Consider the following 15,671-nt stretch of genomic DNA (forward strand, 5'->3'; position numbering starts at 1 on the left):
ATTTCCATAATCCCGGGACATGTTCTGTGCTTGATGGGAGTTATAGTTCAGCAGTATCAGGAAGGACAAACATTCCTCACCCCAGGCCTACATTTAACTAAAACCAACAGCTTTAAAATGAAGAACTCTGAATCTTCTTTCTTCCTGCTGCTTCCAGGTGTAATTATTTAGCCTTATCTCTGGGAGAATTCTTCTCCATAATTCTGTAGGAAAACCATAGGTAATTTGGGAAAATTTACTTTGCACTAACCTGTTGTGGAGTGTTGTTGAAATCAGCAAAAAGAACGAGGAGTTGATTACAAGAAATACAGCCACCACAATTCAGGCAACAAAATATACTATAAACCTCTTTACCTAAAATATTTTTCCGTTTCTTTTCTAATTTCGATTCAATAATCTCCTGCGTCCTTATAGATGAAGTCTGAGCAGAGAAATTTAGGTAAACGGGAACATAACCAGCTTCCTCTTGTATTCGGTTTAGCAGTGCCCTTGCAACTACAGACTTCAAATGACAAAAAAAAGTATAGCAAGCAACAGTGCATTATACGCACAAAAAATCATTGCAGTTACATTCGGAAATATTATTAGCTCCTCATAATGAGTAGAATTCTCCGCTGGACTATACACAGAGAAATCTAGATTTGAGAGATTGTTCCCTGAACAAGTATTTTGAATTTATGCCACCGAAATTTACCACTATCAAGTTGCTAAGTCAGCTAACAATGAGCTTTTTCATGGTCACTGGATTTAAAAAATTGTGCTATCTGAAAATTTTGATGGCTTACTTTTCCAAAATATTAATCAAACTTGTTAAATAGCAAATTGTTTACAATGCATCATTTTGTTTTGGAACCTATTTTTCCACTTTTACCCTAATCATTAAATTAGGAGATAATTAGAACATTACAGAAGTAATTTATTCAGTGCCTCTCCCTACAATATTATCTACCTATTCTCCACTCTCTTGGGGAATCTCTAAAGATTTATAGTATTTTTCGCCCTATAGGACGCACCGGCCCATAGAATGCACCTAGTGGTTTTTTTTGGGGGGGGGGAATAAAGGAAAAACATTTTATCCCCCCCCCAGCCGCGGGGCTGGGGCGGGGGAAGCCCGAGCTTCTAAAAACGCACCTACCGCAGGGCTCCCTAGGCTGCGGACGTCTGCCCGAAGCGCGGGGCGCTCTGCTTCAGCACGCCCCGCGCTCCTGGCAGCAGGCTGCTATCCGCAGCCTAGGGGGTCCTGCGGGAACTCCCGCAGGCTCCCCAGGCTTGCTGATAGCTTCCTGAAGCCTGGAGAGCGAGAGGGGTCGGTGCGCACCGACCCCTCTCGCTCTCCAAGCTTGAGCGAAAGCCTGCATCTGCCCCATAGGACGCATACGTTCATTTTTGGAGGGGAAAAATTGTGTCCTATAGGGTGAAAAATATGGTAATTAAAACAGTGCCTTAACTAATGTCCCTTAAAATCACTAATTAATAACTTTGTGGATTTGATGTTTTTGGATTTCTATAAATGATTCAACTATTTTGTTAAGCAACCAAAAGAAATATCACCTTGCCAACTCCAGTTATCCCTGTGAACAACACAGAATGTCTGACAGCCAGCAATTTTTCCATGAGAAAGCCATAGCGCACGGTGTCAGTGGTAGGAACAAGCATTTCAAAAAATGGTACAGTGTGACTGTATTTAAATGTAGGTATAATCCGCTCCCAAGGATCCAGTCGCTTTGTCTCAAAATCAATGAAAAGACTCCACAGATCACCAGAAGTTGGAAGCTAGAAAGAAGAAATAATCACATTCATCCTTGTCAAGAACTGGGAAGAAGGGTTGGAATACATGGCAAAAGGGATGATTCATAGAATCATAGAGCTGGAAGAGACCACAAGGGCCATTGAGTCCAACCCCCTGCCAAGCAGGAAACACCATCAGAGCACTCTTGACATATGGTTGTCAAGCCTCTGCTTAAAGACCTCCAAAGAAGGAGACTCCACCACACTCCTTGGCAGCAAATTCCACTGTCGAACAGCTCTTACTGTCAGGAAGTTCTTCCTAATGTTTAGGTGGAATCTTCTTTCTTGTAGTTTGGATCCATTGCTCCGTGTCCGCTTCTCTGGAGCAGCAGAAAACAACCCTTCTCCCTCCTCTATGTGACATCCTTTTATATATTTGAACATGGCTATCATATCACCCCTTAACCTCCTCTTCTCCAGGCTAAACATGCCCAGCTCCCTTAGCCGTTCCTCATTAGGCATCGTTTCCAGGCCTTTGACCATTTTGGTTGCCCTCCTCTGGACACGTTCCACTTTGTCAGTGTCCTTCTTGAACTGTGGTGCCCAGAACTGGACACAGTACTCCAGGTGAGGTCTGACCAGAGCAGAATACAGTGGCACTAATACTTCCCTTGATCTAGATGCTATACTCCTATTGATGCAGCCCAGAATTGCATTGGCTTTTTTAGCTGCCGTGTCACACTGTTGGCTCATGTCATGATTGGTCTTACCTGAACCATAGATTTGATAGGTATCAAATTAGGGAAACAGCTCTCTTTGTACAGGCATATAAGGGTTTTGAATTATTTTGTCACATACATGCATACCCTGTTCAGAATCTCTCCCTGATTTCTAGACCAATACATTGTGGACTACTCTTCCTTCAAGACAGGAGCCAACAATTATTAGCTTGGGGTGATAGGTAGAAGCAGGGGTTGGTGGAAGGGTGTTATATATAAAACCGGTTTCTGAATTTCAGAAATTTTAATATTTTAATGACTGTTTTCATGTTTTACTAGCTGTATTTCACCCTCCAATGGTTGTATAATAAAGGGCAAGACAGAAACTTTACAAATAAACAAATTCTTGGGCATCTTCTCACAATCATGAAGACCGGAGCTTTGTTTTGAAGTGTAAGGCCTTCAAAAGGCACTCCGTGTTAGAGCCCAAACTGCACATTGTGAATCGCAATAGAAGTTATTGCTGCTAATTGCATTTATTTGTTGCTTATTGCATAAAATGCCTCAGAGTTTCATCACAAAGATATTAAAACACAATTGACACAAAGAGCTTATCCTTCAATAAAATCAAAAGGACAAATCCTACTGCAACCTGCTAAAAGATTAACACCCCAATTAAGAGCCAAAATTATATAACCCCAATTAAGAGCCAAACACCTGGCAGGACAGGAATGTTTTTGCTTGGTGCCTAAATCTGATAGTGATGGCACCAGGCATATCTTTCTCCAAAAGGCCTCCCACAATCAGGAAGCCACCACTGAGAAGGCCTGTTCTTGCACCTCCCTCAGAGGGGACATGGGTGATAAACATAGGGTCCAGTTATGAAGATTCATGGATATTCCTTCACACCTGGAATTCGTGAATGAATTTTGTAGGTCACAAAAAATTGGGTCTGGCTACCCAATTAAAAAATGAATTGTTTTGCGGGGCATGTCTGACTCCAAGAGCACTTGTAGAAGTGCCTCTATACAGGCTGCATTTGAAGAAAAATTCTTTCTGCTCTTCCAGATTACGCCGCTCTCACAATCAGTATAAATGAAAATGTGTAAGCAAAATAGTATGCGTCATACCTTGGCATCTGGGTTATCTTCAAACTGCTGTCTTATAAATGTATCGAAACCATCCCAACAGTTCTCTGTTAAATTTCCACCAACTGACCACAAGTAACAGAAAACAAAAGTCTGGCATACAAGAGAATTTAACCTAGATTGTTCCTGTACAAAGAAGAAAATGAAAATAAATACTTTTTTAAAAAATACGTGCACTATTTTCCCATTCATAAAACTCCATCAATCTGAATGAGGTAAATTTAAAATTCCCTTTCCTAAAAAATAATATGCTATTATACCTTAGCAGGTATAAGCGACATAGATATGATATTTTCTATTTAACTTGATTTTAGATATTTTCGTGTTTGAGGGTTTTTATGATGTGCTTATCATTTAATATGTTTTTGATTAAGAAACCTGAGCTGCAACAATTCTATTGAACTCTCATCCACAAGCTGGAGTTTCAGATGCCTGGTCAAAATTGTTTTGTTTTGTTTTTGCTTGTTTTCAGGAGGCCTTTGCACCCTGAATGCTTCTCAGATGATCTAAAAATATTTTTTTTAACTGAGATTTTAATTACGGCCTCAGTCCAGTATACCTAAAGGAGCGTCTCCACCTCCACTGTTTTGCCCTGACACTGAGGTCCAGCACTGAGGGCCTTCTGGCGGTTCCCTCCCTGCGAGAAGCCAAGTTACAGGGAACCAGGCAGAGGGCCTTCTCAGTAGTGGCGCCCGCCCTGTGGAACGCCCTCCCACCAGATGTCAAAGAGAAAAATAACTACCAAACTTTTAGAAGACATCTGAAGGCCCATATAGAAATAGTCATTTAAAAGAATAACAGGATATTGATACTGAGGTCTTCCCCCATAATCTACAGACACAGGGAGTAAGGTAAATAGCTATACCATTGACATATTGGGACCTCCCTTCCCAAGGAGCAATGATTCCAATAAACAGCAGAGAGTTGTAACTTTACTGATGTCCACTTGAGATATAGCTTGTGAACACTTTTTGTGAACATATTTCAGGCCGCCTTCAACGTAATGGCAAAACAAGTCAAACAAGTATGTTCGTGTTTCCTCATTGAACTAAAAAACAGAATAAATATTTGTACACAGTTACTATCTTATCCCACTTTGAAAAGTAAGTACAGCTCCTAAAATGAAAGCCTCTTTGACATATTAATCCGTATGTGAAACATTCATTTCCTGCTCACTCCCTCCCTTGGATGGGCGGGGTTTGCGACACCGCGCAGGCTCCTGGGACCGGGGAGCCACCCACCTTGTTACAGGGAGGCCGTTGCTCCGCCCCCATCTCAGCAGGCCTATGGGCAGCCAGCTGGGGGTGGGGCAAGGACCAGCAAAGAGCCAATGCTCTTTTGGCCCAGGCTCACTTGTTTTTCTTCCCAGGTTCACCTGCCCAACCATCCCTGCATATAACATGGTCTTCTTTTGCATTAACCTCTTGCTTTACAGGTCAGTGGGCGCTGTTATGGTCGTAAGATGGTCGCTATATTCAGAACCGGGAAGGAATTTTCCCGCGTTGGCAGGTTTCGCCTTCCCCATAGCATCTCGTCACAACTTTGGCGGTTTTAGGCCTTGGTCGGTATTCCATAGTCTATCTGTGAGTCGGGGGCAGCATATTGATGCACCCCTATGCGGCAGCGTTTGCAGGGCCTGTTAAAGGGTTGATTGTGGGGGTCACTGGCCCTACAGCGGCGGCATATAGGTCAAACTCCCAGCTAGGTGAAGTGGGAGGGCAGGCTGGGTAAGTTCATGCTTTCCAGTCCCCTCCCACAACATCTGATTGCCCTGCGCATCCTCAGCCCCTATCGGGCACGAGAGGGATACCTTCCAAGGCCTAAGCCAAGGTTCCTACACCTGAAAATAAACCCAGGGGACGCGGGTGGCACTGTGGGTTAAACCACAGAGGCCAGGACTTGCCGATCAGAAGGTCGGCAGTTCAAATCCCTGCGACGGGATGAGCTCCTGTTGTTCAGTCCCAGCTCCTGCCAACCTAGCAGTTTGAAAGCATGTCAAGTGCAAGTAGATAAATAGGTACCACTCTGGCTGGAAGGTAAACAGTGTTTCCATGTGCTGCTCTGGTTCTCCAGAAGCGGCTTAGTCATGCTGGCCACATGACCCGGAAGCTGTACGCCAGCTCCCTCGGCCAGTAAAGCGAGATGAGCGCCACAACCCCAGAGTCGGTCACGACTGGACCTAATGGTCAGGGGTTCCTTTACCTTTTAATTTAAACCCATACATTGTTGTCATGTCTCATCTCTTTGGTTTGTGGTGGGCTCCATGGACAGGGTTTTAGTGCATGGGCTCGCAAATCACTTTCCCCAGTATTGTAGTGCCCCATGCTGACCAAAGTGGAGCGAAAACAAAGCCACTGAGAAACTAGAGGGTCTGAGCATGTTTGAAAGCCTCCAGAAGCATTAAAAATATATATTTTAAAATATTGCTCCAAGAAGCAACCTTTGCCTCCTGTCCACAGCTCCAGTGAGGTTTCAGCACCACAGAGCGTTGGGTGTCAGTTAAAAAGAACACTGAAAGTTTTCCCTTTTGCTTAAAAGTGCTTTTGCAAAACCTACTCTGTCTTCAAGGCCTGCCATCCAAGTCTTCACATATGGGATCCACTTCAGTTCCTCAGGATCAATGTAGACCATTCCGCATCGGCTAACTGTAGCAGGTGAAGCAACCCTCAAGTCTTCCACCTGAAAGTCATGGATATTGCTTATTTCTGCTTCAGTATATAAATTTAAAAAGCCATAAGCAAAGATGCAAATAAATAGTGCGATATCTTTGTTCCAGTTATGCACTGAATAAAGAATTAGGAAAAAAAATTGAACCTGAGAAAGAAAAGTACCTCAAACATCATGTGAATGTACGGTGTGAGTTTGATTCTTTCGCTGTTAGCCAGGCAAAGCATCTTGTTATCATCCAAAACGGTGTTTAGGTTTTCAATCCATAAGGCATCCACAGGTCCATCACTGATGATCCATTTATGATCTTCAGAGGTGTCAACCACAGCAGCTCGAACGCTAAGAGCCATCAGGCCATCTTTCCACTCCAAAGTTAAATTGTTAACCTCACCATATAGTTCACCCATTGTAATTGATTTAGGGTTCAGAACATATGTTTTAACAGGCTGGTAGAAAGGGTTTTCTTCACCCGCTTCATGCAACGCTGCAAGGCTATCTGCCAGAACCTGGTAAACTGTAGTTTTCCCACCTCCGGTTGGTCCAACGAGCATGACACCATGCCTTACCAGCATTGTTTCAAAAAGTTGTATGACTTTATGAACCATGGTATCTTCAGCCTGTAATCCTTTGGAAAGCATGACATCTATTATTGTTGACTGTAGAGTTCCATAGTCATGCTCTGGTATTATGACTCCAGGAAAGAGGTCAGATATAATCCCACTGAAAGAAATGAAAGCAAAAGCTTTATTTGATTATTTAAAGTATTTCTATCCCATCTCTCCTACCCTCAAGACAATACTTAAACAACAAAGCAGAACAATAACCCACATTTTATGCAGCAAAGAAGACAGATTTGAGCTTACCTGTGAATCCCCATTCTGTCCAGTGTGGACTCTACAATATATTCAGCTTCGTCAACTGATTTCCCCTTTACTAGGAGGTAAGTAGACTGTTCCCACCCTGGAACCACAGGAAAGGGGGATTCCTAAGTAAACTCAAATTCCCCCTTTCTTCCATGGATCCAGGATGGGGCAATCTTGCAAGTAAGTATGCATACAAGCAATGTACATCAACAGCAATGTACAGTGTGACTGAATTTGGGAGATGCTGCCTTTGGGGAAAGGGACCTCCCAAAGGTAGCATCTGTTGATGTGTACGGAAGGTGTAGGACTGACTTCCACATGCTGACCCTGTAGTTTTCCATAGAGCAGAGTTGGTTGTTGTGGCGATCACACAGGGTCCCTGGACGTTTGACGATCTATTGATCCCTGTGCCACCACTGTGCTCACTTCCCAACCCGTTTCTCTCAGGTACACACTAAGTCCAGACAGTTGTTAACATTAAACCAAATAAACAAGTTTATTTTATAAGCCTTAACAAGCTTATGGTTTCAGATATTTTTTGTCAGTTTCTTAACCTTAGTTTCTTTACCGGCCTATCCCCTTCCTAATACCTTCTGACTGATTATCCCACTGTTTAACTGACTCCTCTTAACAGATTCTCTCACTCTCTCAGAACAGACTAGCCCAGCCCACAGACTTATCCTCCCTCTCTCTTCTCTAACTCCAGACTGACTTCTTAACAACTCTAACTCCTCCCCTTGGGTTCCTATTGGTTAATCATTTTACACTTAGTTAACCCTTTCCTTATGAACCCTTTCCTTATGAACACACCTAGGAGGGCAAACACCACAGTTGTACTCTAGGGAGAAAGCAATACTACACTCAGAGGCTTCCACTCTTTGGGCGTGATAGAGTCCTTCAGCCACAAGGAGATGGTTAAAGTGGGCTATTTTACTCAGAGGGAAGACTAGGGTTGACTGAAGGAAACAAATAAAGCATCGCTGGAGTCATTGGTTCTGGAAAAATAAACATTAAGCGTCCTCTTCCTTTTGCTTGGATGTAATGGCCGAAGTCAGTAAGACAATTTACTCTGAACAGTAGAAACCGGAGCTGATCTCTGGAATAAAGGCAGAATCTGCCTTTGGTAGACTTAAGCAATGAAAACAGCAGGATGGCAGAGTAACAGATCTTGCTAAATAGGAAGGCACGCTTGTAACTGTGACAACAGCACTATCTGGTATGCAAGCTGAGACCCTACCTGCCTACAGACTGCCTCGACAGAGTGGAGCATGCTCTAGTTATCTCCTGCTTGAACTACCACAATGCACTTTACATAGGGCTACCTTTGAAGGTGACCCAGAAACAACAATTAATCCAGGATGTGGCAGCTAGACTGGTGACTGGGAGTGGCCATTGAGACCATACAACACAGGTCCTGAAAGACCTACTTTGTCTCCTAGTATGTTTCCAAGCACAATTCAAAGTGTTGGTGCTGACCTTTAAAGCCCTAAACGGCCTTGGCCCAGTATACCTGAAGGAGCATCTCCACCTCCATCACCGAGATCCAGCTCCATGGTGCCTTCTGGTGATTTCCTCGCTGCGAGAAGTGAAGTTACAAGTAGTGTAGTGACGCCCACCCTGTGGAACACCCTCCCATCAGATGTCAAGGAAATTTTTTATATTATAAACAAGTAAGTTTAAGTATTCAAACTGTTGAAAATGGTTGTGTAGTTAATTTCTATTGTCATTTAATGATTATCTTATAGCATTCCTACTGGAAATAATGGAAGAGTCATTCACTTATGGAAAAATAAAGATTCCGTGTTTAATTAAAGAAAACGCTAATTTACTAAGAAATGTACCTGAACAAAACAGCATCATCTGTAAGAAATTTTGGAAGGTTGGAATCTCGTAATGCTCTTATTAATACAACATCCTCATTCAGATTTGGATTCTCTCTCTTTAGTGACCTACAATTATAGAAACATTTTTTATCATATATTAACAGAATTATGATTACCAATAAAATTTATTTTTAAAAAATTGGTATGCATATTTTGGTTGCAGAACTGCATCATTAAATTTGCAGGAATGCAACTATGGAAGAATAACTGCATTTCAGTTTATGTATTGGTTTAGAGCATGTAGATTAAATAGGTTCACATTAAAACGTGAACAAATTTATCTCTCTGCCCCACCCCATCTCTAGCTCCACATAACCAGGAGCAGTCTCATTTCCTGCAGCATCAAGATATTTTCACATATACAGTCCACAGAGGTTTATCTCAGAGATTAAGAGAAACAATCAGTGCTAGAGCTTTAATGCCACAAAGAACTTTAAATTTTTAACAGCCCATATCTGCAAAAAATTATAAAATGTAGTTACAATAGTAGTAGTGTGGCAGTTTTTTATTTAAAACAAATAGGACCAACAAATAAGATGTATATATTTCTAAGTTGGGTAAGTAAATAAAATGTTTATATGTTGGGCATGTTGATAAGTGAATATCCAAATTAAAATTATAGCTCATGCAGTATGCAGATTCTTACCCAGCCATGACCAAAACAGATTTGACAGCTCTCATTCCAAAATCATAGTGGTCCTGTTGAGAAAGCTGCTCACTACACAGTTTGTACATCTGAGTCATCTTTCTTGCAAGTGTTTTACTTGATTCAAATCCTTCTGAATACAAAATAACCTAAAGTACAAAAAAGGCATGTGGTGTGTTCTTACAAAATAAAAGAAATTTTAACTATCGGCAGAGCATCAGTAAGTGTATGATGTGACTCCAAGAGAAGGCTCAACAATATGCAGCTGAGATTGAACCATTGGTCTTATCTGAAAGGTATTTCTACCTGAGTGTAATAATGTGGGTTAGTGCTCCCCCTAGTGCAGGGTTCAGCAAACTTTTTCAGCAGGGGGCCGGTCCACTGTCCCTCAGACCTTGTGGGGGGGGGCAGACTATATTTTGAAGGGGGGGAATGAATGAATTCCTATGCCCCACAAATAACCCAGAGGTGCCTTTTAAATAAAAGCACGCCTTCTACTCATGTAAGAACACAGTGATTCCCGGACTGTCCATGGGCTGGATTTAGAAGGCGATTGGGCCGAATCTGGTCCCCGGGCCTTAGTTTGCCAACCCATGCCCTAGTGTGTAAACTAACTGTTGCAAAGAAGACATAATAATAGAAGTATGAAAAAGAGATCCTGGGGTGGTTTTTCCAAGGATGTTCAACTATCGGCCCTCTTAAAGATAACTGTTCCAGTTCGTTATTCCCATGTTGTCATTTTCTGCTCTCAAACACTTTCTGCATAATCATATATATTAAAAGGTACCTCAGCAATCAAAGCATAGTTAGGAACCATCATTGAAAATGGCCTGAAAAGTGCTTTCAGATTGTCAGGTAATTCTGTCCGTCCAGCATAGCCGGGATTCATTGTAATGAAGGCTGCACAAGTCATCACCAATTTTATTTCACGTCCCTCAAACATAAACCGAGAGAGCTGTTTGAAAGAACAATTTAAGAACAATATTACATTGTGAAAATTATTAAGACCATGAAACAGAGCTTCTGTTATCCAGAAAACACAGAAATTACCTTAGCAGCTTTAGCATTCCTAATGGTTATCAACTGTTGAGCAATAACAGATAGAACTTCAATATCAATTCGGTTGAATTCGTCAAAGCAGCACCATGCTCCAGATTGCGCCAAGCCGCTGAAGAAACGTCCCATCATCTAGAACAATAGTTCATCTCAGTTATCTCTCTCCAAAAGCTGTAATTTCAGGCAATAAACTCTTAAGGCACAGAGTAAAAGGAGTGTATCTCTGTTGCTCACATGAGCACTGGGTTATATGTCCTCAGTTCTCTCCTTCTGGTAGTGCAAGGCATGAACCAAATACTATATAATTCTGCTCTAAAACCAATATAGTTATACCATTTACTACAATGGTATGATGAGATCCGTAAATCATCAAACATAAAAATAACCATAATGACTCAGACAAAATATCATTGTTGTGGTTTGTGTAGCTTAAATATGGCTTAGCTGCACATCTGAAGGTGACCAAGCTCACAAACCATACTTGTGGCCAACAAACCGGGATTTGAAGTTAGCTTGGCTAATCTCTGCTTCAGTTAACTGTGGCTTATTGCTACATCTGAATGCTGTATCCTGCTTTAATGCTAGTTTGTTGTGTCTCTCTACCCCTGCAGCCCTGCCTGGTTATGGAGAAGTGAGGGAAGAGAGGACCATGAGCCAATCAAAACAGGTATCCTAAATCCAGTGTGCCATGTGCAACACAGCTGGGTGCCAAGGGAATTTCATCTGGGATATATCCTCAAAAGATGTAACAGTTGCTAGTTGGTTTATCAGTAAGGGCAGTGTTGGTTGTGAAGACACTACTGTATTCCATCACAGTCATCTTGCCAACAAGATGAGGGTGTATCTGAAGAAGTGTGCATGCACACGAAAGCTCAAGGGTGTATCTGAAAGACAAGGGTGTATCTGAAGAAGTGTGCATGCACACGAAAGCTCATACCAAGAACTAACTTAGTTGGTCTTTAAGGTGCTACTGGAAGGAAATTTTTTTTGTTTTGACTATGGCAGACCAACACGGCTACCTATCTGTAACTGAATCTTGCCAACAGTCATTGGTGGTACAGTCCTACTGGGTTTTTTTAAGGACAGGTTATATTTCCTCTCACAATCCCATACTTTACACCAACTATGAGCTCAGCATCCAACGGTTATTGCAGTGTCTGAAAATAATATTTGTTAATGGAAATTACAAATTGCAGGAACTTCATCAGCTCCATTAACATGAAATGCTACAGAACAATAAAGGTGTTCACATATCGTGCTCCATACCTTGTAATCCAAGCCATCTGAACAGTTAAACACAACACACTGGATGGCAAGTGCTTTTGCAAGGTCTTTGGTAGTTTCTGTTTTGCCAGTGCCAGCAGGTCCAGCTGGGGCTCCACCGAGGTCAAGTTGCAATGCTCCCATAAGGCAGAGGTAGCAGCGATCCTGAGTCAAAGTGTAGAAAGTTACATATGCATCAATACTGAACAGTGCTATGAAATTATGTCCTAATTAAAATAACACAATTGTACTGCAGTATAATCTTCAATAGTTTGCACATTCCGCTCCTAAAAGCTAATAGCTTTAGTACGTATGAATTAGATCACTAAAAAAAAAGCTCAGCCATTGGGAACATAATTGACTGAAGACATTTGACATATGGCACAACACCAGTAGAAACTATTCCCACATACTTTCTATCAATAATGTACAATCCTAAGTCACTATAGACCACGGTGTGCCAAATGACTTCTGGACCACCACAAAGCTTTTTGACTCTTGCCTCAACATTGCAACACCATGTAAATTAGGAGGAACATCTGAGGATGTGAACCAAACATCCAAGAGATAATCTTTGTCCAGCCCATTCAGAGATGGGGGGTTTTTTGTTTGTTTTTTGCCAAACCCAATATCTTGAATTGGGCCTGACATTAAACTGGTAACAAGTGCTGGTCTTTTAAAAAGCTGGATGTGAAGATTCTGACTTAAACACCTCAGCAATCAGAGAGTGGCATTGTGAACCAGCTGAAATTTCTGAAGTTACTGTTGAACAGTGCTGAAACTGCTCAGGATTCATGCACTAAGCAAGAGGGAAATCATAGGAGCCAGTGAAATCTGCCTGGCACCTTCAGTGACAGGCTTTCAGGACCAGGTAAAAATGTACCTTTTACCCACACTTTAGATAGATTTTAGATAAATTGTGTTGTTTGCTGTTAGTGTAGTGCTGTAGCTTTCTGCTGCTGTTTTTAAATAACTTATTTAAAAACAGCAGCAGACCTTTTTGTATAAAAAGCAACCAACAAGCTTAAATAATAATAGCAAAAAAAGAGTTAATTCAAATAAATAATAATATTTAGAGCTTGTTCAAATCATAATTTAATATGAGATGGTTAACTTTGTTCAAAGTTTTGTGCATTGTTCAGCTATAGGTGGGGACTGCTTTTGTGGAGATTTGAAGGAGACATGAAGAAGCCCTGATTCCACTAATTCACTTATTTTGTGACCTCACCATCTTACTGGTCAAAACGGGCTTCCAAGCTATTTGCTGTGCTTCACCTGCAAGAACAGGCTGAACAGACATACTAGTCAAGCAACAGAAATTAGTTCCACGGACAAAGATGTCTCTACTGTGTCTATACAGAACGGTTTTTAAAAGCAATGTTATGTAAAGGTGAACACTATTTGTTAGCAGTATCTAACAGAAAGTTCCAGTTCTCGCTTACATTTCATACTACATGCATGAGGTTGAGGGCAAGGTCTTACCGTGAGTGGGGTTATCACTAATCTTGGACATGCACCCAAATATTCGTAGGCATAAGTGTACTGGGATAAAGCCATTCTAGCTACACAGTTATCCAGATCCAGGTCCCAATAGTAACGCAGTTGCCTTTGCCAATCAAAGTTGTCAACAGAATCTACCTTTACAGAGAATATACAATGTTGATTAGATGTTGATTTTAAAATTGTACCTGCACAAACATCATTTAAAAATTCTAATGTACCTTCTGCTTTACAAGTTCGGTAACAATGTCTCTTGCATGCACATCTATAGTTATGAGTGCTGTTATGATGTTTCTGTGGAGCTTGGGAAGGATGCCACGAACTAGTGAAGCCAATGCATTTAATCTCTATGAAAGGAGAAGAAATCACAATGTTAGGAAACATTTTCCTATTCTACTCAAGACCGTAACGTTTCAAAATAAAAGTGCTGTATCTACTGCTAATGTAAGCATCTGCCTGAGCAGCATCATGACCAGCTCCCAATGTCCCCTCCTCATTCCTCTATTACCCCCACCCTTCCTAACCATGTGTTCCACCTCCACTCAGCCCCCTCTCACTAGTTGCCCCTACCTCCCCACTGCCAGAGCATATCCCTATTCTCGGGCGTGGTTGGGGAGGTCAAGCCACTGCCTCTCAAGGGTCCCCTAATCCAAAAAACCCTTCTGTTATGTACTGAGTTGAATAGGATCCAAACTGCAGCAGTCTGATTGGTCCTAGAACAATAGGATTCAGAATGCAGCAGTCTGATTGGTCCTAGAGCAATGCAGCAGTATGATTGGTTAGCAGGAACCACCCAATCATGCTCCAGATGGAAGTGAATCCACAACCTGATTGGCTTACAGTAGAATTCTGGAATTAGCCAATCATGTGCAGCCCATTGTGTAAATAATGTATATAAAGCAGATACTTTGAGGGGACTTCCATTCATTCCTCCTCACCACTATGAGCTGAATAAAGAGCATGAAATCACTTTGCGACTCTGAGTATATTTCACCTTCACTCCTCAACACAAGAGGGGAGTTAGGGTTGCGCTCTCACGTGGCCATCTCCTGGAAACTGCTACCTGGGACAGTTAATTTGCCTTTTAAAATTATGTCAAACAGCTCCCTATGATCAGTTTCAAAAAAATCCCCCCTCCCCCGGTATGAACACTAACTTCAAAGTTTTCCTTTTCAAATTCTTCCAAAGCTTCTAAATGATCCTGTTCCTCTCCTTCTAAACACTGAGTCAGATCACGGCACCACATGAGCTGAGAAATGGTCAGCACGACCTATGTGAAAACAAAGCAAAAACAAGGCAGAATAAAGGTAGAGGCATCCACATCTGAGAACTGCTTTCATTAACACTGTGCTCCTCCTTTTGTTACATAAATCCACTTCGAATTTCTGTTCCATCTTCCTGCTTAGTGCTCTTGTAGAACAACTGTTTTGCATGGTTCCCATTGATTTAAAGAGGGCTCATGCAGGAAGGTGATAGTCTTGGTCTGTGTCAAATGGTTCCCAGGTCTGGTTCAGTATAAAAGCAGCAGCATAAAGTAACCAGGTAAGCTCCAAGTAGAAGATAATTTGGAGATAGATTGAACTTTAAGCCCATAACCAGCTCAAAAAACCAGTATGGCCTCAAGACAAACACACCCCCTCGCCGCCACACCCCCCTCCCGCCTCCATAAAGCAGTAACTGAGCCTGGTTACCTGAGAAGGATGTCCAGCGACCACCCAATGTACTCTCTCCTTCGTCTGATAATCAGCGATGGCAGCTTTGCTCAGGCGTCGAAGGGAAGCGAACATTGCTTCTTCAACTTTACCAAGCCAGTCTTCAACATTTCCTCTGGCTTTAAGTCCTTTCCCTAAGCCAACCTAGAAAGGCAAGTCTTGCACTTACTATGAGGGTAACTTGGTGGTTTTTTAACTGATTTCTCCTTAACTGATTAAAGACGCAATGTAGTTTTATTATTTCAAATATATATAAAATACAGAATAAATCTAGGAACACTAATAATCCTATACCATGAATTATAAACATTGAAAATTACTTTAAATAGTTAAACTTCTTAGGTACCAAGAAATCATTACTAAACCATTCTATTACATTCATTAGGTTGTGTACTTCATAATACTTTCAGACTAAATTTAAATTTTTTAAATAGCATGAATAGATAGATATGTAGATATTCTACCATTGGTCTCCAGACTTAATAA

At 41.6% G+C, this 15,671-nt stretch overlaps 1 protein-coding gene across 2 annotated transcripts in view; it reads right to left on the minus strand.

Annotated features, from left to right (window-relative positions):
* The window catches only part of DNAH6 (dynein axonemal heavy chain 6), a 133,487-nt gene that overhangs the window by 87,463 nt on the left and 30,353 nt on the right, over nt 1–15,671 (minus strand). For both annotated transcript variants that reach the window (XM_081893587.1, XM_081893588.1), the window contains 15 exons: nt 15,165–15,329; nt 14,630–14,743; nt 13,695–13,820; nt 13,456–13,611; nt 11,977–12,138; nt 10,705–10,842; nt 10,442–10,609; nt 9,655–9,803; nt 8,967–9,074; nt 6,427–6,982; nt 6,152–6,274; nt 4,461–4,643; nt 3,578–3,721; nt 1,552–1,773; nt 355–502 (listed from right to left, as the gene is read on the minus strand). In XM_081893587.1, the coding sequence (XP_081749713.1) occupies nt 355–502; nt 1,552–1,773; nt 3,578–3,721; nt 4,461–4,643; nt 6,152–6,274; nt 6,427–6,982; nt 8,967–9,074; nt 9,655–9,803; nt 10,442–10,609; nt 10,705–10,842; nt 11,977–12,138; nt 13,456–13,611; nt 13,695–13,820; nt 14,630–14,743; nt 15,165–15,329 (2,662 nt within the window). The remainder of the gene's footprint in view (nt 1–354; nt 503–1,551; nt 1,774–3,577; nt 3,722–4,460; nt 4,644–6,151; nt 6,275–6,426; nt 6,983–8,966; nt 9,075–9,654; nt 9,804–10,441; nt 10,610–10,704; nt 10,843–11,976; nt 12,139–13,455; nt 13,612–13,694; nt 13,821–14,629; nt 14,744–15,164; nt 15,330–15,671) is intronic.

The sequence above is a fragment of the Podarcis melisellensis genome, assembly GCF_964234715.1.
Source record: "Podarcis melisellensis genome assembly, chromosome: 17".
In the NCBI taxonomy this organism is placed as follows: domain Eukaryota; kingdom Metazoa; phylum Chordata; class Lepidosauria; order Squamata; family Lacertidae; genus Podarcis; species Podarcis melisellensis.